At 44.0% G+C, this 24,934-nt stretch overlaps 2 protein-coding genes across 3 annotated transcripts in view; one reads left to right on the forward strand and one right to left on the reverse strand.

Moving 5' to 3' along the window:
* IST1 (IST1 factor associated with ESCRT-III) overlaps window positions 1-24,934 on the forward strand; it is a 578,781-nt gene that overhangs the window by 454,992 nt on the left and 98,855 nt on the right. The window lies entirely within an intron of this gene.
* AP1G1 (adaptor related protein complex 1 subunit gamma 1) overlaps window positions 1-24,934 on the reverse strand; it is a 99,054-nt gene that overhangs the window by 62,733 nt on the left and 11,387 nt on the right. The window contains exon 2 of one of the 2 annotated variants that reach the window (XM_050922907.1): window positions 11,568-11,771. In XM_050922907.1, coding sequence (XP_050778864.1) covers window positions 11,568-11,768 — 201 coding nt within the window. In that variant the 5' untranslated portion in view covers window positions 11,769-11,771. Of the gene's footprint in view, window positions 1-11,567; window positions 11,772-24,934 lie in introns of those variants that run through there. The other variant, XM_050922908.1, reaches the window with a different exon arrangement.

Consider the following 24,934-nt stretch of genomic DNA (forward strand, 5'->3'; position numbering starts at 1 on the left):
GAGAAGGAATATTGTCATCTGAATGACCTCTGCCTGTTCTGTGGGGAACGAGGCCACTTTGCCACCAAGTGTCCCCTCAAGTCCTGTCTCAGGACTGGTCTGGGAAAATGGGCAGGTTCAGCCTCCTTAGAGGGAATACAACCAGACAGAATGACAGGATTGGGTTCCCCAAACAGAACTCCTCTGCTACCTTGTGTATCCTAACCGCCAAGGACAATGGCCAATCCCACCTTCAAGTGCAGCTTTGACTTTGGTTCCTCTCTACATCTGAGGTGAGCTGCACCCAGCTTGCTCCGATAGACTCTGGAGCTTCCAGCAATTTCATGGACACTGGATTTGCTAAAACTAACCACCTACCAATGCAACGGATGTTTGCCCCCAACTTGGAGGAGACAATTGATGGCAGTTTGCTGTCCTCAGACCCTGTCATCCATGAGACTGCACCTCTCTGAACTGTAATTCAAGACCACCAGGAAGCCCTGCAATTTAATCTGATTGGCTCACCCCAGTTCCCAACTGTGCTTGGCATTCGCTGGCTCTCCCTCCACAATCCATGCATGTCCTAGAGAGCATGAGAAGTCTGGTCCCTATAGGAGTAGCTTGAGGAAAATCGAGCAAACAGTTTTATCCATTATTCTACATCTCCTGCCAGGGTACATATATAGCGCACCCTGCACCTCTGCATAGACTATCAAGTGCTGACCAGTATCACTATCAAAAATAAATATCCTTTCCCATTGATCAATGAACCGCTATAGTCAGCCCAGCTAAAATTTTCATTAAACTCGACCTATGTGGCACCTATAACCTAGTCCACATCCGAGAGGGCGATGAATGGAAAACAGCTTTTCGTACCTGGTATTGATATTTTGAATACCTTGTCATGCCTTTTGGTCTCTCTAATGCCCCTGCCACATTCCAGCATGTGGTCAATGATATCTTCAGAGATGTTCTGAACCAGTTTATCATAATCTATCTAGACATCCTTGTTTTTTTGTTTTTAAGAGAACCAAACAGTTACTACGTGAACATCTCCAAGCACACGGTCTGCATGGGAAACTTGAGAAATGTGAATTTGATTGCACCACTGTGGACTTCTTGGGTTATACCTAGGGCTGTCAAGCAATTAAAAAAATTAATCACGATTAATCGCACTGTTAAACAATAACAGAATACCATTATTTAAATATTTTGGATGTTTTCTACATTTTCAAATATATTGATTTCAGTTACAACAAAGTGTACAGTGCTCACTTTATATTTATGTTTGATTACAAATATTTGCACTTTAAAAAAAATAGTATTTTTAATTCACCTAATACAAGTACTGTAGTGCAATCTTTTTATCATGAAAGTTGAACTTACAAATGTAGAATTATGTACAAAAACTGCATTGAAAAATAAAATATAAAATTTCAGAGCCTGCAAGTCCACTCAGTCCTACTTCTTGTTCAGCCAGTCGCTCAGACAGACAAGTTTGTTCACGTTTGCAGGAGATAATGCTGCCTGATCTTGTTTACAATGTCACCTGCTTTCTCATGGCACTGCTGTAGCCGATGTCGCAAGATATTTACTTGACAGACGCACTAAAGATTCATATTTCCTTTCATGCTTCAACCACCATTCCAGAGGATGTGTCCATGCTGATGACGGGTTCTGCTCAATAACAATCCAAAGCAGTTCGGACCGACACATGTTCATTTTCATTATCTGAGTCAGATGCCAAAAGCAGGAGGTTGATTTTTTTTTTTTTTTGGTGGTTTAGGTCCTGTAGTTTCTCCATTGGAGTGTTGCTTTTTTACAACTTCTGAAAGCATGCTGCATACCTCGTTCCTCTCAGATTTTGGAAGGCACTTCAGATTCTTAAAGCTTGGGTCGAGTGCTGTGGCTATCTTTAGAAATTGCACATTGGTACCTTCTTTGCATTTTGTGAAATCTGAAGTGGAAGCATTCTTAAAACAAACAACATGTGCTGGGTCATCATCCAAGACTGTAAAATGCAGTATATGGCAGAATGCCGGTAAAACAGAGCAGAGGATATACAATCTTCCCGAAGGAGTTCAGTCACAAATTTAATTAACGCATTATTTTTTAACAAGCATCATCAGCATGGAAGCATGTCCTCTGGAATGGCGGCCCAAGCATGAAGGGGCATACAAATGTTTAGCATATCTAGCATGTAAATACCTTGCAATGCTGGCTACAAAAGTATCATGCAAATAAATGCCTGTTATCACTTTCTGGTGACTTTGTAAATAAGAAGAGGGCAGTATTAGTGCCTATAAATGTAAACAAACTTGTTTCTCTTAGCAATTGGCTGAAGAAGTAGCACTGAGTGGACTTCGTTTTGTTTTTGAGCACGGGTATGTAACAAAAAAAAATCTACATTGTAAGTTGCACTTTCAGGACAAAGATTGCACTATAGTACTTGTATGAGGTGAACTGAGAAATACGATTTCTTTTGTTTATCATTTTTACAGTGCAAATATTTGTAATAAAAAACACCACACACTTTGGTTTCAATTACAACAGAATACCATATGAAAATGCAGAAAAACATCCAAAATATTTAATAAATTTCAATTGGTATTCTATTGTTTAACAGTGCAATTAAAACTGCAATTAATCACAATTAATTTTCTTTAGTTAATCACGAGTTAACTGCGATTAATCGACAACCCTAGGTATACCATCTCTATGTTTCGTCTATGCTAATTAATTAGCAGAGCCACGCACATCAGGCAGCATGTGTTCAAGTGCCCCTCGTCACCCTCTTTGCAGCCACATTGCTCCTGCAGTTGCTCCCGAGACCCTCCTGCTAGCTGTGCAGAGTGGAGGGGAGAGGGGAGGTGCTGTCGTCACCCCTTTCCCCTGCCCCTGAAATCCCACATCTGCAGAGCAGGGGAGAGGGGACAGGGCTCAGGACTGGGAGCAGGAGAGAGCCGCTGTGGTCCGAGATCTGAACGAGCCTTCCGGGTGATGAGTGAGTGAGTGCCTTAAAGAAACAGTGCATGGTCTCCGACTTCCCTCATCTCCCCAGCGCAGGGGCAGAGGGACAGACCTCAGGAGCAGGAGAACTTTCAGTGAGTGCCTCAAAAGAGTCAGTGCATGGCATCGCTCAGACACTTCCCCAGCAGCCAGCACACAGTCTGTGCGTGTGTCTGTCTGTCACACATACACACACAGTCTTTCACACTCACTTCCCAACACATACTTGTGTTATTGTTATTACTTCTTGGTATTTCCTGCCATGCACATATAGTCTCTAATTTTATTCTTTCAAAGTGTGTTATTTTAGGGTTTTGACTGGTCAATGCATTTCATAATTTTTACTTCTGTCTTACACTAAAATTTAAGTCTTTGACTAGTGAGTTTTAAAATGTCTAACCTCTCCTGGCTGGAATAATTATCCCTATGTAACTTTTTAAAAACATATATTATATCTAGGTTTTTTGTTTCTACTGGTGGTGCACACCTGCACATTACCTCAGTGCACATAACTAAATGTATTCCACACATGGATGGAAAAAATTAGAGGGAACATTGCATCTCTCCCAGCGGAATATGTTTGGATGCGAACAAGATCTCTGCAGTTTTGAGTTGGGCAATCCCCAAGTACATCTGCGATGTTCAATGCTTCTTAGTGCTTGCCAGCTTCTCTAGATGATTCATCCAAGTTATCTCACAATTGGTATTTCCACTTACTCAGTTGCTATGAAAGAAGTCTGCTTTCAGCTGGACTCCAAAAACCCAAATGGGTTTTGATCAGGTGAAGAAAGCATTTACTTCTGCCCTCATCCTAGTACACCTGGATCCATCTAAACCCTTTGTCGTTGAAACAGATGCCTCCAGTTACATGATTGGGGCTGTATTATCTCAGCATCATGGACCCTTGAACGACCTCCTCCATTGTTTCTTGTATTCTAGGAAGCTGACACCCAAGAAACAAAATTATGAAATCTATGATAACGTGTTATTAGCCAACAAGGCTGCATTTCAGGAGTCATGTCACCACCTAGAAGGTGTATGCTTTCCAGTCCAGGTATTCACAGACCATAAAAACCTGGAACATTTCCAAAAGCCCACAACTCTCAACCAATGTCAGATACATTGGTCCCTCCTCTTCTCTAAATTTAACTTCACCCTACCCTACCAACCCAGTACCCAAAATGGCAAACCTGATAAGGGAAATAACCGTCCCAAACCTGCCACTGTATTGAAGCCCTGCTATTTTATAAATGTGCTGGACATAAACAACCTTTTGGCTATTGTGAAGTCCACATTGCCCAATGATCTGCTTGCAGTGACATGGATGTCAGCCAATTCTGATTCAAACTTCTTGGTCAAAAACAAGGAACTCTGCTTGAAGGACTGCCTTTATGTCACCAAGAGACTACTCCAGCTAGGCCACTATCCCCCTCTGGCAAGTCACTTTGGGTACTGGAAGACAGCAAAGCTGATGATCTGCTACTTTTGGCCAAAACTATTCTCCCTCATCAAATCTTACACAGCTTCCTGGGAGGTGTGTTGCCAGATGAAGTTCCCCCATGCCAAACCTCCTGATTCCGCTTCCAACCCCATCCCAACTCTGGGCCTCTATCTTGATGGACTTTATCACTGACCTCCCCACTTCTCAGGCCTGCACAGCTATACTGATAGTCATCGACCTCCTCACCAAAATGGTGCATTTTGTGCCTTGTCAGAAGATCCACACTGCAAAAGCGATGCTCACTTATTTTTTGACCACATCTTCAAGTTCCACAAGTTACCAACTGACATTACATACAATTGTTGGCCACAGTTTATCTCCCACTTTTGGAGAGAATTGTTCAAACACCTGAAAATTACCCCATGCATTTGCTCTGCCTACTACCTCCAGACAAATGGACAAACTGAACAGGTAAGCCAAATTCTAGAACAATATCTTTCTACCATCAAGATAGCCAGGTCCGGTTCCTGATGTTCGCCAAGTTCACTTACAATAATTCTGATCACAAATCAACCAGCCAAAATCCCTTCTATTCCAATTATGGCTTCCGCCCCCTATTTCATCCATCTGTACCACCAGCCTCCAATTTGGTTCAACACCTCCACTGCATTCAAGAAGAATTAAAATCACACTTAATCTTGGCTAAGGAGAACTACAAAAATATGCTGACTTTCATTGACAGGACCATACTCCCATAGCAGTCAGAGATAGAGTATGGCTCTCAACTCAACAGTTGGACATCTTCCAACCCTCAAGGAAATTAGACCACCGTTACTTTGGCCCATTCCAGAACATTCAACAGATTAACCCAGAGGCCTTCAAGCTCCAGCTACCCCGTAACATGAAGATACATCCAGTATTGCATGCTTCTTTGTTAAAGAAATATTTTCTGAGTTGTACAAAAGCATGTCCATGCCCCATCTTGGTTTGGGGGCAGGAAGAATATGTGGTAAGACAGATCTTGGACTCTGGGCTCCTCAGAAGACGACTGATGTACCTCGTGGACTGGGAAGTGCATGGACCAGCTGACTTTTTGGAAACTTGCCAGTAACATACACACACCCATCCTCCTTCATGAATTACATCGATTGCACCCCAGCAAGCCGGGTCAAAAGACATTGGGGAAGTGCATCAAGGAGGGATTAATGTAAGGTGATGAGTCACTCCTGTGCTAGGCTCCAACCAATTCACAAGCCAGGAACGGGTCTTGTGACTACAGACTACGTACATAAACCTCCCATGAGGAACAGCAGTTCAGTCTGCTCAGCATCACATCAAGACTTAGAACTTGCTTCCGCCTAAGAGTAGCATCAGGCTCCTCAAGCCTTAGCCTGCTCCAACCTTGCCCCTGCTTCAGCCCTGCTCCCAGCCCTGCTCCAGCCTTGCTTCAACTCCACCCTGGACTCCAAATTCCAGCTCCAACCACTAGGCCTGACTGCTCCAGCTCCAACCACTAGGACTAACAACCCCCACCACAATTTCTGACCATGGCAACCTGGATGTGTGGAAGATGACAAATATGACAACATGCTCTCGAACAAGGGTTACAGGAGGGACAGTAGAATTTACAATGATTGAGAAGGTAAGAGTTTGCGGGCAGAAATTAGCTCAATTTGCATCACTGAGATGGAACTGATGGAAAATCCAGGACGAGAAAACAGTCGAGAGATGCAAGACTGAACAGAGACTGGGAGCCACTAGCAGAAGTTAAAAAAAGTAACTGAACGTGTGAGTTTGAACGAGGTTGTCCAGAAATAAGATGCAGGGCACTGGATTTCCAGTTCTCTCATTCTGCTGATTCTTCACAAGAGAGTGATCCCTCCATGGACTCTTCTCTCGCAACTTCCCAATCCTGCAAAGTTCTCAAAATGCTTTCTTGTGAAACCCCCACAGGAAAAACGCTGCAGAGTTCCAAGAGACATGAATCACAGTTTGAGAACCAACAATAAGAACATAAGATTGGCCCTACTGGGTCAGACCAAAGGTCCATCCAGCACAGTATCCTGTCCTCCGACAGTGGCCATTGCCAGGTGCCCAGAGGGAATGAACAGAACATGCAATCATCAAGTGATCCATCCCCTGTCACTCATTCCCAGCTTCTGGCAAACAGGTTAGGGACACCATTCCTGCCCATCCTGGCTAACAGCCATTGGTGGACCTATCCTCCATTAATTTGTCTAGTTCTCTTTTGAACCCTGTTATGGTCTTGGCCTTCACAACATCCTCTGGCAAGGAGTTCCACAGGTTGACTGTGCACTGTGTGAAGAAATACTTCCTTTTATTTGTTTTAAACCTGCTACCTATTAATTTAATTTGGTGACCTCCAGTCCGTGTGTTATGAGAAGTAGTAAACACCACTTCTTTAACTACTTTCCCTACACCAGTCATGATTTTATATACCTCAATCATATCTCCCCTTAGCCATCTCTTTTCCAAGATGAAAAGTCCCAGTGTTATTAATCTCTCCTCATATGGAAGCTGTTCTATACCCCTATTCATTTTTGTTGCCTTTTTCTGAACCTCTTCCAATTCCAATATATATCTTTTTTGAGATGGGGCGACCACATCTGCACACAGTGTTCAAGATGCGGCCATACTGCAGATTTATATAGAGGCAACATGATATTTTCTGTCCTATTATCTATCCCTTTCTTAATTATTCCCAGCATTTTGTTCGCTTTTTTGACTGCCGCTGCACACTGAGTGGATGTTTTCAGAGAACTATCAATGATTCCAAGATCTTTTTCTTGAGTGGTAACAGCCAATTTAGACTCCATCATTTTATATGTATAGTTGGAATTATGCTTTCCAATGAGAATTACTTTGCATTTATCAACATTAAATTTAATCTGACATTTTGTTGCCCCGTCAACCAGTTTTGAGAGATCCTTTTGTAGCTCTTTGCAGTCTGCCTGGGTTTTAACTATTTTTAGTAATTTTGTATCATCTGCAAATTTTGACACCTCACTATTTACCCCATTTTCTAGATCATTTATGAATATGTTGAATAGGACTGGTCCCAGTACAGACCCCTAGGGAACACCACTATTTACCTCTCTTGATTCTGAAAACTGACCAGTTATAACTGCCCTTTGTTTCCTATCTTTTAACTAGTTACTAATCCATGAGAGGACATTCCCTTTTATCCCGTGGCAGCTTACTTTGCTTAAGAGCCTTTGGTGAGGGACCTTGTCAAAGACTTTCTGAAAATCTAAGTATACTATATCCATTGGATCCCCTTGGTCCACATGCTTGTTAACCCCCTCAAAGAATTCTAGTAGATTGGTGAGGCATGATTTCCCTTTACTAAAACCATGTTGAGTCTTCCTCAACAAATTATGTTCATCAATATGTCTGACAATATTGTTCTTTATTATAGTTGCAACCAATTTGCCTGGTACTGAAGTCAGGTTTACAGGCCTGTAATTGCAGGGATCACCTCTGTAGCCCTTTTTAAAAACTGGCATCACATTAACTATCCTCCAGTCATCTGGTATAGAAACTGATTTAAACGATAGGTTACAGACTACAGTTGTTAGTTCTGCACATTCACATTTGAATTCTTTCAGAACTCTTGGGTGAATATCATCTTGTCCTGGTGACTTATTGCTGTTTAATTTATCAATTTGTTCCAAAACCTCCTCTAATGATACCTCAATCTGGGACAGTTCCTCAGCTCTGTCACCTAAAAAGAATGGCTCAGGTTTGGGAATCTCCCTCACATCCTCAGCTGTGAAGACCAATGCAAAGAATTCATTTAGTTTCTCTGCAATGGCTTTATCGTCCTTGAGTGCTCCTTCAGCACCTCAATCGTCCAGTGGCCCCACTGGCTGTTTAGCAGGCTTCCTGCTTCAGATGTACTTAAAAAAAATTGCTATTACTTCGAGTATTTGGCTAACTGTTCCTCAAATTCTTTTTTGGCCTTCCTAACTGTATTTTTACACTTCATTTGCCAGTGTTTATGCTCCTTTCTATTTTCCTCAATAGGATTTAACTTCCACTTTTTAAAGGGTGCCTTTTTGCCTCTCATTGCTTCTTTTACTTTGTTGTTTAGCCAAGATGCCTCTTTTTTGATTCTCTTACTATGTTTTTTAATTTGGGGTATACCTTTAAGTTGAGCCTCTATTATGGCGTCTTTAAAAAGTTTCCATGCAGCTTGCAGAGATTTCACTTTTGGCGCTGTACCCTTTAATTTCTGTTGAACTAACCTCCTCACTTTTGTGTAGTGCCCCTTTCTGAAATTAAATGCTACAGTGTTTGGCCGCTGTGCTGTTTTTCCTGCCACAGGGATATTAAATTTAATATTATGTAGAGAGATGGGGGGGGGGAACAGCTCAAGTCTTCCCTCTTTGGGAACCAGCTCTAAAGGCACAATGAAGTAATCACAAAAGAGATTTAATTCCAGACGTGTGTATGTGAAATATCTGATTGTTAAAATTCATCTTGAGAAATAGCTGGTGAGCTCCAGTGTCATGTAAACACAAACTGGCTTCATGCAAAGCTCTATTCAGTAACATAACCAGGCTGAAGCTCTCATCAGATCTAGTGAATGGAAGAAACTTTGACACCAGCATGTCTTTCCTCAAAATGAAATGGATAATACAGATTCTGCTTTCCTTTTCTAATTGGTATGTCAGCAAAGCAAGACACGCAGGTAGGCTTTGAAGGAAGCAGTTCTGCCCTTCACCTTCTCTGGCACCTTTTCCATGTTAGTCTCTTTTTTTGGCTACCCCCTCCAGCTCCAAGTCCCCCAAACCTCAAGCTGATGATGCCAGGAACGTGATCACATCTGGGGACTGAGCGAGGGGAACTGCAGTCTAAGTCAAACCCAGGCCTTCACAAGACCACTCATTTTCTCCTTGTATGACTTTTCTCTCTGCACGCTAATAACTTCCTATCCTGGGATGCTAAAGTCTTGAACTCCTATCAAAGAGGATTCCACTGCTGGGCAGTACATTTCTTAAGCAGTTCCCTGATCCTGACACAAAGCAGGAGCACTCTTCACTTGCCATCTCAAGGCCAAAGAGTGGAGAACACCACCTTCATAGAGCCAGCATTTTGTAACGTAACTCCCAGTTCTCTAAAGAGCAGAGTGGTCAAAGCTTTGCCTATTACTGACCCTGAGAGCCTCATGTGGAAATCTCTCCTCTCAGCTTATTGGCCCCACCATTTTCCTGTGGCAACCACAGGGACATAAGAATTGCCACACCGGCTCAGACCCAAGATTCATTTAGTCCTTTACCCTCTGTCAGATCGTGACCAGAACCACATGCTTCAGAGGAAGGTGGAAGAACTCCACAATAGGCAGTAACCTTCCCCGCATCAGCACCCAGTGGCAGCCTCCCCGATCAGCGCCTCCCACTCGCCAGTGGCCCTGCCAATTAGCATCTCCCTCCCAGCACACCCCACCTGTGCCTCAGCTGTGGTATTCAGGAAGCACTGAGGGTGGGGGTGGGGGAGGGAGAGGAGCGAGGGCAGGGCACACTTGGGGGAGGGAGTGGAATGGGGCAGGAAGACGTGGGCCCAAGGGGAAAGGGGTGGAGTGGGGGCGTGGTCTGCGGCAAAGCAGGAGGTCGAGCACACGCGCGCACACACACACACACACACACACACACACCAGAGAGTTGCCTTCTTTGCTTCCTCCTACATAGATCCTATCCTGGTTTCTTATAGTTAGAAATTGGCTTAAGCGCTGAACCACAAGGTTAATAGGTTTTAACATCAGAATGGACCATAAGATCATTTAGTCTGACTTCCTGCATATTACAGGCCAGAGAATTTCATCTAGTTACTGCTGCATTGAGCCCAATAAAGCTTAATATCCCTTTCAAAATTTCTCATTAATTATAACTCTGGATATTCTTGATACCTATAGAGATATCCAACCCCTTATTGAATCTTGTTAAGTTCTCAGCTTGAATGAACTCCCTTGGCAATCAATTTCACAGTTTAACCAAAGCGTTTGGTTACATGCGGTAGCAATATCAGGAGGGTATGAATGGGACAAGATGTAAATAAACTTGTTCTGATACAATGGCTACAACTGCTTGATACATCCCTCTATCCTGGAAGAGGAAATGAACTACCAGTTACAGGATGGATAATTTTATGTTTACTAGAACAGTCTGACCTCACTCCTGCAGCCTCCAACTTGTCTAACATCAAGGCATTCTGGAATTTGGTTCTGCTTGAACATATTTACTGTACCAGCCACATGGTGTGTTTGCAAATTTGATCAAGGATGAATTTACACCAGAGACACGAAGCAGCCTCAAGGGTTCCACCAATATGCCTGGGTTTTAGAAATGTAATTATGCCAGGAAAGCCTCTGCAAGCATTAGAGGCCTAGGCAGAGCTACAAACAACAGGAAGTTTTATGGCATGAAGATGATTTGTCACAATGATTAACCAACAACTCCAACCAGAAGTGTTCTGTAGAACAAGAACCTCTCCCTTCCGTTCTCTCTCTTACACATCACACCCCCATCCAGCCCATAATTAACCAGTGGAACTCTCTGCCACAAGACAGAAGGCAAGACTTTAGGATAATTAAAAAATGAATTAGACATGTATATGGTTAATAAAATATTCTCTCAGTCACATTAGCCAGAACAAAAGCGTAACAGTATTTCTGTTTCAGAGCACAAACCACCCACTGCCCGCCTCGGTTTATGACGAAACTTCCTATATAAGCAGATCAGTGCCTATTTGTTGATTATGGGGTTTCATATCCCTTCCACTAGCACTTGCCAGCATCAGAGAAAATATTGGGCTAGATGGACTACTGGTCTGATCCAGTCTGGAAATTCCCACGTTTCCTTTCCACAGAACACAGCAATCATCATACCCAGTTACCAGACAGTACCGCAGGCTGGACATTGTCATGAAATTCAGGACAATTTTTATACAAGCCTTAATTAAGGATGGACAGATTACAATTAGAATGTATACCAGTAACATGGGCAGAACAAACTTGCCCAGATTCAGAAGAAAACAAACCCAGACAGACTCCAAAAGCTACTAAGTCATCCTTAACAGAAGACAACAGGAATTGGAGCTAAGTTCCAGCCAACCCTACCTGTCCAAAATGCGCAGGATAACCCAACATGTGCATGTACAGTAGTTTTGCCACATTCCGGCAGCGGTATGTATTATCCTCTTCTCTGAAGGATGACCGGATGGCAGCACATTCTTTCTGAATCATTTCACGCTCTTCTGCTTGGGTTCGTGCTGTCCGGATGGTCCGGATCAGCTCCCGCAGTCTGATGGGGGCTGGCATCCTCTGGGAGAGGGGAGAAAAAGAAATGCACGTGTAAAACCTCCACAACAAAAGGAAACTTCATAGCCTTCTCAGCTTTCGGTATGGAAGAGTGTTTTCCTCCTTGCCCTATGGATTATGGAGGGTTCGGCTCCTAGCTGGAGAAGCACAAGCTCTCGCCCGCAGACCCCCCCACACCCCAGCAGAGTCAGTGCACAGGGAGCATGGGTGCAGTGCACGAAGCCCCATGGCCCCCCTGCTGGCTGCTTCTGGGGCTCAGCATGGTGACGGAACAGGTAGGGACTAGCCTGCCTTAGCTGGGCAGCACCGCCGACAGGACTTTTAAAGGCCAGGTCAGTGGTGCTGGCCAGAACCACCGCAACCCAGTCCCTTCCATTCCACGACCCAGTTCTGAGTCGAGACCCACAATTTGAAAATCACTGCTCCAGGGACCACACACACTGAGCATCCAAAGCTCCCAATTAATTCAGTTGCAGTTGTGAGTACTCAGAACATCAGAGCCCAGCTGACTCAAGATGGGCACCCAGAAGATGAGGAACACCCAGATACCTGCCAAAACACTGCTTTCAGTAACATGCCCAGTATCACATAGCATGCCTACACTAGAGCCAGTGATAGAACTCAGTTCTCCTGGGTGGTATTTCAACTGCTTTAAATGTAAAACCATCCTCTCTCTTCCTGCAGTCCCTTGCTTCAACTGGCTGATCCTGGAGCATCTTCCAGTCCATCGTGATCTCTGGCCACTAAAAGTACGAATGCGCAGCGGGGCTGAGACAGGCAGCGTACCTGCCCTGGCCTCATGTCACTCCCAGAAGCGGCTGGCTGCTGGCACATGTCTGTGGCCCCTGGTGGCAGGAGGAGGCAGCTCCATGTGCTGCCCCCGCCCCCAGCACTGTCCCCACAGCTCCCTGGCCAATGGGAGCTGCAGAGGCGGCGCTTGCAGGTGCAGGCAGCACAGACCCATTGCCCCCATCCCCCCAGGGGGCCCAGAGACATGCCAGCAGCCAGCCGCTTCTGGGGGCAGCATGGGGCCATGGCAAGCAAGCAGCCTGCCTCAGCCCCGCTGCGCCACCGACTGGGAGCCGCCGTGGTAAGCGCCTCCCTCCCAGAGCCCACACCCCTCATCCCCTCCCACATCCCAATCCTCGCCCCAGCCTAGATCCCCATCCTGCACATCCCTCACCCCCTCCTGCAGCCAAACTCCCTCTAGAGCTTGCACCCTTCACTCCTGCTCCCCAACCCCGTCCCAGGCTCAGCCAATGCACACCCCACAGTTGAGAATGTTACACTGATATGACAATCCCTGAAGGATTTTGGATCTTTAAACCACAAATTACACTAATAAAAAGTAAAACTCATGAAATGTCCAGTGGATTCTATGAGATTAGGTGTAGTGTAACCATATGACCCCTGCACCCAAACTCCCTCCAACAGCTTGCAGCCCTCCCTACTGCACCCCAGCCCCCTGCACCAGGCTCAGCATGGCACCCACCCACACACATTCCAAACCCCTCAGCCCTAGCCCAGAGCGTGTACCCCCTTCCATACCCCAACCCCTTGCCCCAGCCCAGTGAAAATGGGGGGGGAAGCAAGCGACAGAGGAAGGGGGGAATGGAGTGAGCAGGAAGGGGGGAATGGAGTGAGCAGGAAGGGGCCTCGGGGAAGGAGAGAGGTATATCCCGAGTTGATCTTAAATTCAAAAAGTTATCTTGTGCATAAAAAAAGATTGGAGACCATTGCTGTAGACATTACCTACGCCAACAGGAGGGGTTTGCCCCTCTGCATAGGTAATCCACCTTCCCACGAGGCTGTAGCTACATCAATCTACCACTGTCTACCTAATTCTTCTGTTGACCTACCATGGTCTACATCAGGGGTTAGGTCAGCATAACTACATCTCTCGGAGGTGTGGATTTTTCACACTCCTGACAGACATAGCTATGCCAATGTAAATTTTCAGTGTCGACCAGCCCTAAAATGCATACGTACAAGGGGGCTGAATTAAAGTTTCAAAGGCAACCTTCATAACATTAACACTTTAAGTATAGTTTGTTAATGCTGTTATAAACATAACAGTCACACTAAGAGGCAATGGACAAAATCTAAAGATTACTTTCTGGTTTGTTGTGGTTATGATGCGAGCAGGAAAACTACTGTTAAAAAAGCCAGCAATCCAAGAATGGCTAGATAGTCTTTAGACAGATGTTGGATAAGCTATGAAGATACTTCTCATTTTTGTTCAGTTATGAAATACAGCAACAATCTTCAAACGGATGTCATCTGACATTTACTATGTCCTGGGCGGGATTTGTGATTGTATCACACTCTCCAAACTTCCTGCCCCAAAAAAGCGGAATCACAGAATTGTCAAAGGAGGGCATTCTGAAGGGCACTTTAGTTATAAACAAAGCTACTATTTATTTATCCATGAGACTTTGACTATGTCAACACAGCCAACGCGCTTTAAGGTGGTTGTGTAGTTGCGGCTCCAGCGCTGGGAGAGAGCTCTCCTAGCACTATCTATATTGCCACTTTACAGCGCTGAAACTCGCATCGCTCGGGGGGTGTTTTTTCACACCCCTGAGCGAAAAAAGTTTCAGTACTGTAAGTGGCAGTGTAGACAAGGCCTTGGTCTTTGCACTGCAACTCCATATCTTTTAACTAATAGTAAATTTATTAAATTCATTTTTAGACATCTTTTGCTTAATTCACAAATTAAACAAGCCCACAGAAAAGCCAAAAGTTCTGTACACATTTCTTCTCCACTCATCTTCTCTCCTACTGCCTTCCTCCTGATCTCCAAAAACAAGCCACTTTAAACATTTATTCCTTATGGCTTCTGAAACTTTTCTGTGGATTTTGTATTTTTCTAGAACTCCTCAACTAGAAACTCCTGTGTAACAGTTTGGATTACAATGTAGTGAGGGCTATTCTTGCTACAGAACTACTCTACATTCAGCTCTCTTTCTGTCCAGCGTCTTCTCTTCAGAGGCAGTTGTACTCTTTCTAGCCTTGTACAAATGGAACCATATGTTGGAAACCTTAACTCATTTCTAAAGATTCATGTTATTCAAGCAGGAGTAGGGGATGGATTTTATAAGATAGAGAACTAGAACATGAGAATACAATCAACAAGAGCTATCAAAGGACAGATTGGCTACCATGTGCCCACACAAGGGCATCAGAAATTTTACCTGTAACATGCTCTCAATAATTCCTGATGATTTTCTTCCACTTGTCTCCAAAGCCATTCAAGTACAACAGTGACAGGCAGACAAGGGGTAAAATAGTTAAAACAATATGGTGCAAACTTTTCTGTTCTACACTGTTAGACCAACTGCATAATCTTGTGATTGTTACCCTGGTTCTCACTCCCTTCTCCATCCAACTGTTACCATCACCCACTACCGTATCTTGTCTCAAGCTAGACTGTAAACTTGTCAGGGCAAGCAGTGTGTCAGATTTGATGCACAGCAAATCTGAGCCCTGATCCTGATTGAGACCTTCAGGTGCTACTTGAACATAAAGCAAGACACTGTGATTCTGCCCAGTTCCGAAATACAAAATAAATCCAGATAAGATTATTTCAAATTCAATACCGCACAACAATACTGTGTAAATGAGCAAGAAACAGCATGCAAAAGAGACTAAGGACACCAAAAAAAAAATGGAGCAAGAAGTCTACTCATTATGATGAGGTTAAAATTATCTCACTGTTAATGGTCCTTACGTTTTCTTTCACTCCATCTCCCACATCACCTGCCTTAGCTGGTGTGTCAGGATGGTCCAGTGATCAGGGCACTAGCCCAGGACTTGGGAAACTCTGGGTTCAATTCCCTACCCTGCCACAGACCCCATGTGTGTCCTCAGGCAAATCACTGTCTCTCTTTCCCTCTGCTCCCCTCTGTATCTAGCACTGGTGCAACGCTGCTGGAATCCTGTGTCTAGTTCTGGTGCCCGCAATTCAAGGATGTTGATAAATTAATTGTAGAGGGTTCAGAGAAGAGCCACAAGAATGAGCAAATGATCAGAAAATCCTTAATAATGGGCCCTTCAGTCTAGCAGAGGAAGGTCTAACACAATCCAATGGCTGGAAATTGAAGCTAGACAAACAGACTGGAAATAAGGCATAAATCTATAATGGTGAGAGTAATTATCCAGTGGACCAATTTACTGAGGGTAGTGGTGGATTCTCCATCACTGACCATTTTAAAATCAAGATTGGATGTTTTTCTCAGAAATCTGCCCTAGGAATTATTGTGGGGCAGTTCTCTGGCCTATGTTACACAGGAGGTCAGACTGGATGATCACAACGATCCCTTCTGGCCTTGGAATCTATAGAATGGAGAAAATAGCACTTTCCTGTGTCACAGGAGTGTCATGAGGAAAAATACATTAAAGGCTGCCCTACAGTGATGGGGGTCTGTAAAATACCACACTCACCACCTGTAGTGCCCACAGGCCAAGCTGGGCCTAGCTTTCCTTAAAGGGCCAGCCAGCCTGTGCCAGGGCCATGTAAATACCAGAGAAAGATTAGAAAGTGTACATTCCCCCCCAACCCCCATTTCTCCTGTAGTGTATCATATCTGGTGCATCATACCTAGTGATTAGGAAGTGTACCTGACTAGACTGAGGACTAAGGCTACCCATCAAAGTGAAAGCCCAGTGCTGACATATCCCTGCAATTTTCCTCTCTCTTATGACTACTTCTGCCAGGAATGACAGTTCCACTTATTGTACCTCAGCCTCCTGCACCACTATTTGTGCGTTCATCAGACCTGAGTGATGGGGCATGACACACACTTTCATATAAAATGTGCATTCTTGCAAAATTAGTAGATTTAAGCCTGAATTAATAATTTTTTAATTACATGTAAAAATTAGGATTATGGAAAATACGGGAACATTAGAATCTGTTCTAGCTGTAGTGCTTTCCTATACAGCAACAAGGTGAAACTAACATGATTCTTCAAACCTACAGACATCTCTCTACTGCTACAAAGATCAATACTCCCCACAGCACACCCTTCAAAATCCATGGGACCTACACATGCTTATCATGTGGAGTACCTCACTCCATGCACTAAATGCCCCAACAACTATGTGGTGGAAACCAATCACTACACACTCAAATGAACTCACACAGAAAAATAATAAAAGACAAACACTACATCACCCGTGAGTGAATACTTTTCACAAAATGATCACTCCATATCTGACCTTAGTCCTCATCTTCAAAGGAGATCTGGACACCTCCTTCAAAAGATGAGTTTGGGAGCTTAAATTCGTAACTTGGCTAGACACTAAAAATCATGGACTTGGTCACTGGATTTATGGTTCCCACTAACCCTCCTTTGTCCTACAACTGCAGAGGGGTTAACTGCCTACTTCATCCTGAACATCTCTTGCGACCTGTTAACTTCTTATGCTTAACAATTTACACCAGGGGTCGGCAACTTTTCAGAAGTGGTGTGCCGAGTCTTCATTTATTCACTCTTAATTTAAGGTTGTGTGTGCCGGTAATACATTTTAATGTTTTTTAGAAGGTCTCTCTCTCTACATCTATATATTATATAAAACTAAACTATTGCTGCTCAGGGGTTCCATCCACAAGCTCCTGCCAGCCAGGATCCCAGCTGTCAGACCCGTTCACCCCACTGCCGGTTTGGGGTCCCAGACCTGCCCACATACAGTGGGTACCTTACCTTCTCCCTGGTTCTGACCAATTCTCTTCCTCTCTCTGCACTGAGCTGAGGGTGGGCGTGAACTGAGCACAGGGCTGGGGGTGAAGGGTCTGGCCAGGAGCTAGAATGAGAGAGGTGGCTCAGGGTTGGGGCAGGAAGCTTGGGTGTGGGGCACTTACCTGGGCAGCTCCCATTTGGTGCGAGGAGTACAGGTGGGAATGTGGGGGGGGTGGGGGTGGAGAATGGGTTTGTGCAGGAGATCCTGTTTGGTGCTTAGGGTGGGGGTGTGGATGGGGGGGGTGAAGGAGTCAAGCAGGGGTGTGTATGAGGGGGGTACAGGGCTCAGGCCACAGGCCTGGGGGGTGTGCGGGGCTGTGGGGCTCAAGGCAGAGGGCTGGGAGGTGTGTGAGGGGGGTCAGTGCAGAGGGCTTGAGGAGATATGCCCGTATTCCAAGGCCCTGCCCCCGCTTCTTCTGTCTCCAACGGGAGTAGCAGCGAGCATGCTGACTCTGCTCCTTCCCGACCCCCTCCCTCACAAGAGCCATCAGCTGATCAGCCGGAGGAGGGGCAGAAACCCAGCACACTGCGGGAAGAGGCAGCACCAAGCTTCTGCCCCCTGCCCCCGCGAGAGTGGGGGAGCAGAGGGCGGAGAAGAGTGGGCCAGGCCAGCAGAACTTTTAATGGCACGCTGCTGCCTGCCAGGACTCCAGTAGGTAGCAGCATGCCATTAAAAAAAATCAGCTCACATGCCGTCTTTGGCACAAGTGCAATAGGTTGCCGATCCCTGATCTACACCAACCTTCTCTATAGCTGTGACATGCTGAGTACCTTTCCCAGACCTGAAGAACTCTGTATAAGCTTGAAAGTGTCTTTCACTAACAGAAGCTGGTGCACTAAAACATTACCTCTCACACCTCTCTAACACGATTCTTGTCAGTTTCACCATTGCACAAAGCACTAGAGTTGTCTGCAGACTTCAGAATCAAAAACAGAATTGATTCATATTCATTTTGCATATGGGAGGCTCTTTACAGCCATAACTGGTAGCACTTTTTTTTTTTAAATGAAAGCTTAGAGTCTGCAGATGTTGATGGTTTAGTTCCTTCCTCTCTCCACCACCATTCACCAAAGGATGTTTCCTATGCCCTGTTGGCAAGTGGATTTTGCAAACACTGGAAGTGGATTCCCCAATGTTAACTCGCCATAGTTCACCCCTCCTCCAATCTTTGTCCTCTTCACTCCTACTGCACTTAGTCATGAGTCACCACCAGGGTAGAGCCCATATCTCCGGATGTTCAGAGGGAAAGATTTGCACTTAGTAATGACGCTCATGCAACCTGAATAAGTCTTGCCAACATTCTCAAGAATTTAACAGTAGACTCCCAAACAGAAAGCTTCTTGTACTAAATATCTTACACTTATATAGTGCCTTCCAACCCCAGAGATCCCACAATGCTTTAACAAGATTAATTGGTCATAAAAAGAAAGCAGCTGCTGTTTAACAGCACAAAGCAACGCTACCCAACAACTTATGGCAGAAAGTCAGACTTGGTCTATAAGGCAGCTTATGTCGACCTAAGGATAGACAGGGGAAAAAGGGAGGTGGTGTTACCTTATATAGTAAAAATCTACACACTTGGACTGAGGTGGAGATGGACAGACGAAAGCGTTGAGAGTCTCTGGGTCAGGCTAAAAGGGGTAAAAAACAAGGGTGACGTCATGCTAGGTGTCTACTACAGGCCACCTAACCAGGTGGAAGAGGCTTTTTTTTAAAAAAACTAACAAAATCATCCGAAGCCCAAGATTTGGTGGTGATGGGGGACTTCAACTATCCAGATATATGTTGGGAAAATAACACAGCAGAGCACAGACTATCCAATAAGTTCTTGGACTGCATTGCAGACAACTTTTTATTTCAGAAGGTTGAAAAAGCTACTGGGGGGAAACTGCTCTAGACTTGATTTTAACAAACAGGGAGGAACTCATTGAGAATTTGAAAGTAGAAGGCAGCTTGGGTGGAAGTGATCATGAAATCATAGAGTTTGCAATTCAAAGGGAGTACAGCAAAATACAGACAATGGATTTCAGGAAGGTGGATTTTGGTAAGCTCAGAGAGCTGATAGGTAAGGCCCCATGGGAATCAAGACTCAGGGGAAAAACAACTGAGAAGAGTTGGCAGTTTTCCAAAGGGACGCTATTAAGGGTCCAAAAGCAAGCTATTCCGCTGGGTAGGAAAGAGAGAAAATGTGGCAAAAGACCACCTTGGCTTAACCACAAGATCTTGCATGATCTAAAAACTAAAAAGGAGTCATAAAAAAAATGACTAGGAGTACTTGTGGCACCTTAGAGACTAACAAATTTATTTCAGCATAAGCTTTCGTGGGCTACAGCTCACTTCTTCGGATGCATAGAATGGAACATACAGACAGAAGCCATGTACATTGGCCAAACCAGACAGTCACTACGCAAAAGAATAAATGGACACAAATCTGACATCAGGAATCATAACATTCAAAAACCAGTGGGAGAACACTCTAACCACTCAGTGACAGACTTGAAGGTGGCAATTTTGCAACAAAAAACTTCAAAAACAGACTCCAAAGAGAGACTGCTGAACTCAAATTAATATGCAAATTAGATACAATTAACTTAGGTTTAAACAGAGACTGGGAATGGTTGGGTCATTACTCTAATTGAATCTATTTCCCCATGTTAAGTTCTCTTCACACCTTCTATGGGTCATTTCAATTATCTCTTCAAAGGTTTTTTCTCCCCTGCTGACGACAGTTGATCTCAATTGGATTGGCCTCTTAGAGTTGGTATGGGTACTTCCACCTTTTCATGTTCTCGGTATGTATAAATATCTTCCATCTGTATGTTCCATTCTATGCATCCAAAGAAGTGAGCTGTAGCCCACGAAAGCTTATGCTGAAATAAATTTGTTAGTCTCTAAGGTGCCACAAGTACTCCTGTTTTTTTTGCGGATAAAGACTAACACGGCTGCTACTCTGAATCTTGTCATAAAAAATGGAAACTAGGACAGATTACAAAGGATGAATATAGGCAAACAACACAGGAATGCAGGGGCAAGATTAGAAAAGCAAAGGCACAAAATGAGCTGAAACTAGCTACCGGAATAAAGGGAAACAAGACGACTTTTTATCAATACATTAGAAGCAAGAGGAAGACCAAGGACAGGGTAGGTCCACTGCTCAGTGAGGAGGGAGAAACAGTAACAGGAAACTTGGAAATGGCAGAGATGCTTAATGACTTCTTTGTTTTGGACTTCTCTGAGAAGTCTGAAGGAATGCCTAACAGTGAATGCTAATGGGAAGGGGGTAGGTTTAGAAGATAAAATAAAAAAAGAACAAGTTAAAAATCACTTAGAAAAGTTAGATGCCTGCATGTCACCAGGGCTTGATGAAATGCATCCTAGAATACTCAAGGAACTAATAGGAGGTGGTATCTGAGCCTCTAGCTATTATCTTTGGAAAATCATGGGAGACGGGAGAGATTTCAGAAGACTGGAAAAGGGCAAATATAGTGCCCATCTATAAAAAGGGAAATAAACACAACCCAGGAAACTACAGATCATTTAGTTTAATTTCTGTGCCAGGGAAGATAATGGAGCAAGTAATTAAGGAAATCATCTGCAAACACTTGGAAGGTGGTACGGTGATAGGGAATAGCCAGCATGGATTTGTAAAGAGCAAATCGTGTCAAACCAATCTGATAGCTTTCTTTGATAGGATAACGAGTCTTGTGGACAAAGGAGAAGTGGCAGATGTGGTATACCTAGACTTTAGTAAGGCATTTGATATGGTCTTACATGATATTCTTATTGATAAACTAGGCAAATACAATTTAGATGGGGCTACTATAAGGTGGGTGCATAATTGGCTGGATAACTGTACTCAGAGTAGTTATTAATGGCTCCCAATCCTGCTGGAAAGGTATAACAAGTGGGGTTCCGCAGGGGTCTGTTCTGGGACCGGCTCTGTTCAATATCTTCATCAACGACATATATTGGTATAGAAAATACGCTTATTAAGTTTGCAGATGACACCAAACTGAGAAGGATTGCAACTGCTTTGGAGGACAGGGTCATAATTCAAAATGATCTGGACAAACTGGAGAAAGGGTCTGAGGTAAACAGGATGAAGTTTAACAAAGACAAATGCAAAGCGCTCCACTTGGAAGGAACAATCTGCTTCACACATACAGAATGAGAAGAGACTGTCTAGGAAGGCGTACGGCAGAAAGGGATCTAGGGGTTATAGTGGACCACAAACTAAATATGAGCCAACAGTGTGATGCTGTTGCAAAAAAAAGTAAACGTGATTCTGGGATGCATTAACAGGAGTGTTGTGAGCAAGACACGAGAATTCATTCTTCCACTCTACTCTGCACTGGTTAGGCCTCAACTGGAGTATTGTGTCCAGTTCTGGGCACCGCATTTCAAGAAAGATGTGGAGAAATTGGAGAGGGTCCAGAGAAGAGCAACAAAAATGATTAAAGGTCTTGAGAACATGACCTATGAAGGAAGGCTGAAAGAATTGGGTTTCTTTAGTTTGGAAAAGAAAAGACTGAGAGGGGACATGATAGCAGTTTTCAGGTATCTAAAAGGGTGTCATAAGGAGGAGGGAGAAAACTTGTTCACCTTAGACTCTAAGGACAGAGCAACAAGCAAGGGGCTTAAACTGCAGCAAGGGAGGTTGGACACTAGGAAAAAGTTCCTAACTGTCAGTGTGGTTAAACACTGGAATAAATTGCCTAGGGAGGTTGTGGAATCTCCATCTCTGGAGATATTTAAGAGTAGGTTAGATAAATGTCTATCAGGGATGGTCTAAGACAGTATTTGGTCCTGCCATGAGGGCAGGGGACTGGACTCAATGACCTCACTAGGACTGGAAGGGACCTCGAATCTATGAAACTATGTCAGTGTCCACATTACAGTCTTGCTCCTGCCAATATAAGTACTCTATTACACCAACATAACACCACCTCCATGAGAGGCGTAGGGTGGGAGTTCTCAACCTTTTCCTTTCTGAGGCCTGTGCCACAACAACTGTTTTTCTGCATACAAAAGCCAGGGCCAGAGTTAGGGGGTAGCAAGCAGGGCATTTACCTGTGGTCCCACAGCACAGCAGTCCGCACAAAGCTAAGTTACTCAGGCTTCAGCTTCAGCCCCAGCCCTGGGTGGCAGGGTTCAGGGCCCCAGGCTTCACTACTGCGTGGCACAGTTTTGGCTTTCTGCCCTGGCCCCAGAGAGTCTAACCCTAGCCCTGCTTGCCAGACCCCCTAAAGCCTGCTGGCAGCCCCCCAAAGGGGCCCTGGGCCTCTGATTGAGAACCGCTGGCATAGGGCTTATGTCGATGTAGTTAGGACAATGCAGTGTCAGTGCAGAAACTGCAGGTTACTTACATCCGCTGTTGGCCGTAATTTTTGTCAATTTCATCGTTATGCTAGAGTGACTACTGCAGTGGATGTAAGTCAACCTAACACAGACTTAAAATTGTAATGTAGATATTCCTTAAAATACTTCACCTAAAACCACAAAGAAAACAGAGACAAAATGAATTGATGCAATCTGGAATTTGCCTAGATCAACTGTTTTAAGACCATGACACCTGCAAAAAGTGCCACAAGTGTCTTTAATAATCAGTGCATTCAGAATCTCAATTTCACATCTCATCTAAAAGATTGGTACTCCAACCCCATAGGGTCCCCACTAGTTCAGTACTGACCGAGAAAAAGCCGACAATGAATTACCAACACCACTTTCAGTAGAACCCTAAAGGTACAGCTATGCAGCAAAAAAAGACCCTCAGCAGCGAGACTTAGACTTGCAGGTCTCATTCTATGGGGTTAAAAATAGCACTGTAGATGTACAGGTTCGGACTGGAGCCTGGGCTTTGAAACCGAGCGAAGGGGGAGGGTCTCAGAGCCCAGGCTAGTCCAAATGTTTACACTGTTATTTTTAGCATTGCAGCAGTACACCCAATTCAGTTCACTAGGGCTGTGAAACACGCTGTCATGGGGTTTTTGTGCTGTTAGATGTACAGCAAGTTTCCTTGGATGCCTTCCAGCCAAGAACTGACTATGCATAGCTTATGAGACTCTTAACTAGCTCACATTATGAAGCAGTACGTCTGCAGACTAAGAATGTGCATTTTGAGAGCACTTGTAAAGGCAAAGAAAAGGCAGAGCAGGAATTTTTTTAAGGTGTATTCCTAGAGAGCAGCAGACCCATCAATTTCAAGTAGCAAAACACCACCTTGCAAGTCAGTTACCTGTCATCTATATAGGACTTTATTTATTCAACCAGGTATATTTCTGCAGATTAGTTTATTTATAGGTACAATTAAATACTAAGGCGAAGAGGAAAAGTATCCAGAGAAGGTAAAACTGAACTGGCTGTTCTTTTGATGCTCCTTCTTGGAAGAAATATACCTAAGTCTTCCCCATGCCTGCCATTATGCTTGAGTCAGAAAAAGAGGAGTAAAGTTTGACTATTTCCAGTTTCTGCACTTTTCTGGCATCCCTAGCACCCTCTTGGATCACAAAGAAACATAGGTAGCCATTAAGATCTTCCTTGCCCAACCTGATCATGTCACTCTCACGCTTTCAAGTGGATCGTGATGGGATACCAGGCCCCCACTACATAAAATCACAAGTAGCAACAGACGAGGCACAAGGATGAGGCAACCTCTGTCCCCAGGAGCAAAGTGATCATGGTGGGGGTAATTGCTCCCTAAAAAATTGTCTGGCCAATGTCTGATCACTTACTCTAAGACAGAAAGGCTCATTAAATGTATGTCCACAGTCACTGAGAGACTGCATTGGACTAGAAAACGTGAAATAACCTTTGTAAGCTTGACTTAGCTCTTAGGGTGGAGGACACTTGCGCTTAAAAACATATTAGCTGGCTGTGGTTAACACTAGCAGAGATCTTAGGGTTAACCACAACCAGCTAACATCATTTTAATGTGACCATCCTTGCCACATTATGGACTAAGTCTTCTTGGTTATACAAGGCACTTTCCCAATACAGACAAGCCCTCAGTATTTTTCTGCTCATGGCTGTTTGCCCATTGATTAGCTTGCAGCCTTTGCCCATAGCTGATTTTTTATTAATTTTTCACAAACTTCTTTACAAAATTTTATAATAGTCTTAATTATATTTATTTCAAAATAATTAGTCCCATTTCTAAATGTTCTGTGACTGTTCTGTTTAACTCAATTTCATCTTTGGGGATTTTAATTCTCTCATTAACTTAACTCTGTTTCAGTCCATATTACTTATCACCTGTATTATACACCCATGCCCCAAATTTCTTCCCTTCAAGAACAATCCACATGGTTTGAAATTAAAACCTGTAGGGACTACTCTGCTATCATATTCATTGTCATATTCTACATGGCACCAGGAAAGAGGAACAAAAATACATCCCAACCCCACTTACATCTCACAATATCAAT

Source organism: Gopherus flavomarginatus, chromosome 14 (genome assembly GCF_025201925.1).
Source record: "Gopherus flavomarginatus isolate rGopFla2 chromosome 14, rGopFla2.mat.asm, whole genome shotgun sequence".
Taxonomy (NCBI): domain Eukaryota; kingdom Metazoa; phylum Chordata; order Testudines; family Testudinidae; genus Gopherus; species Gopherus flavomarginatus.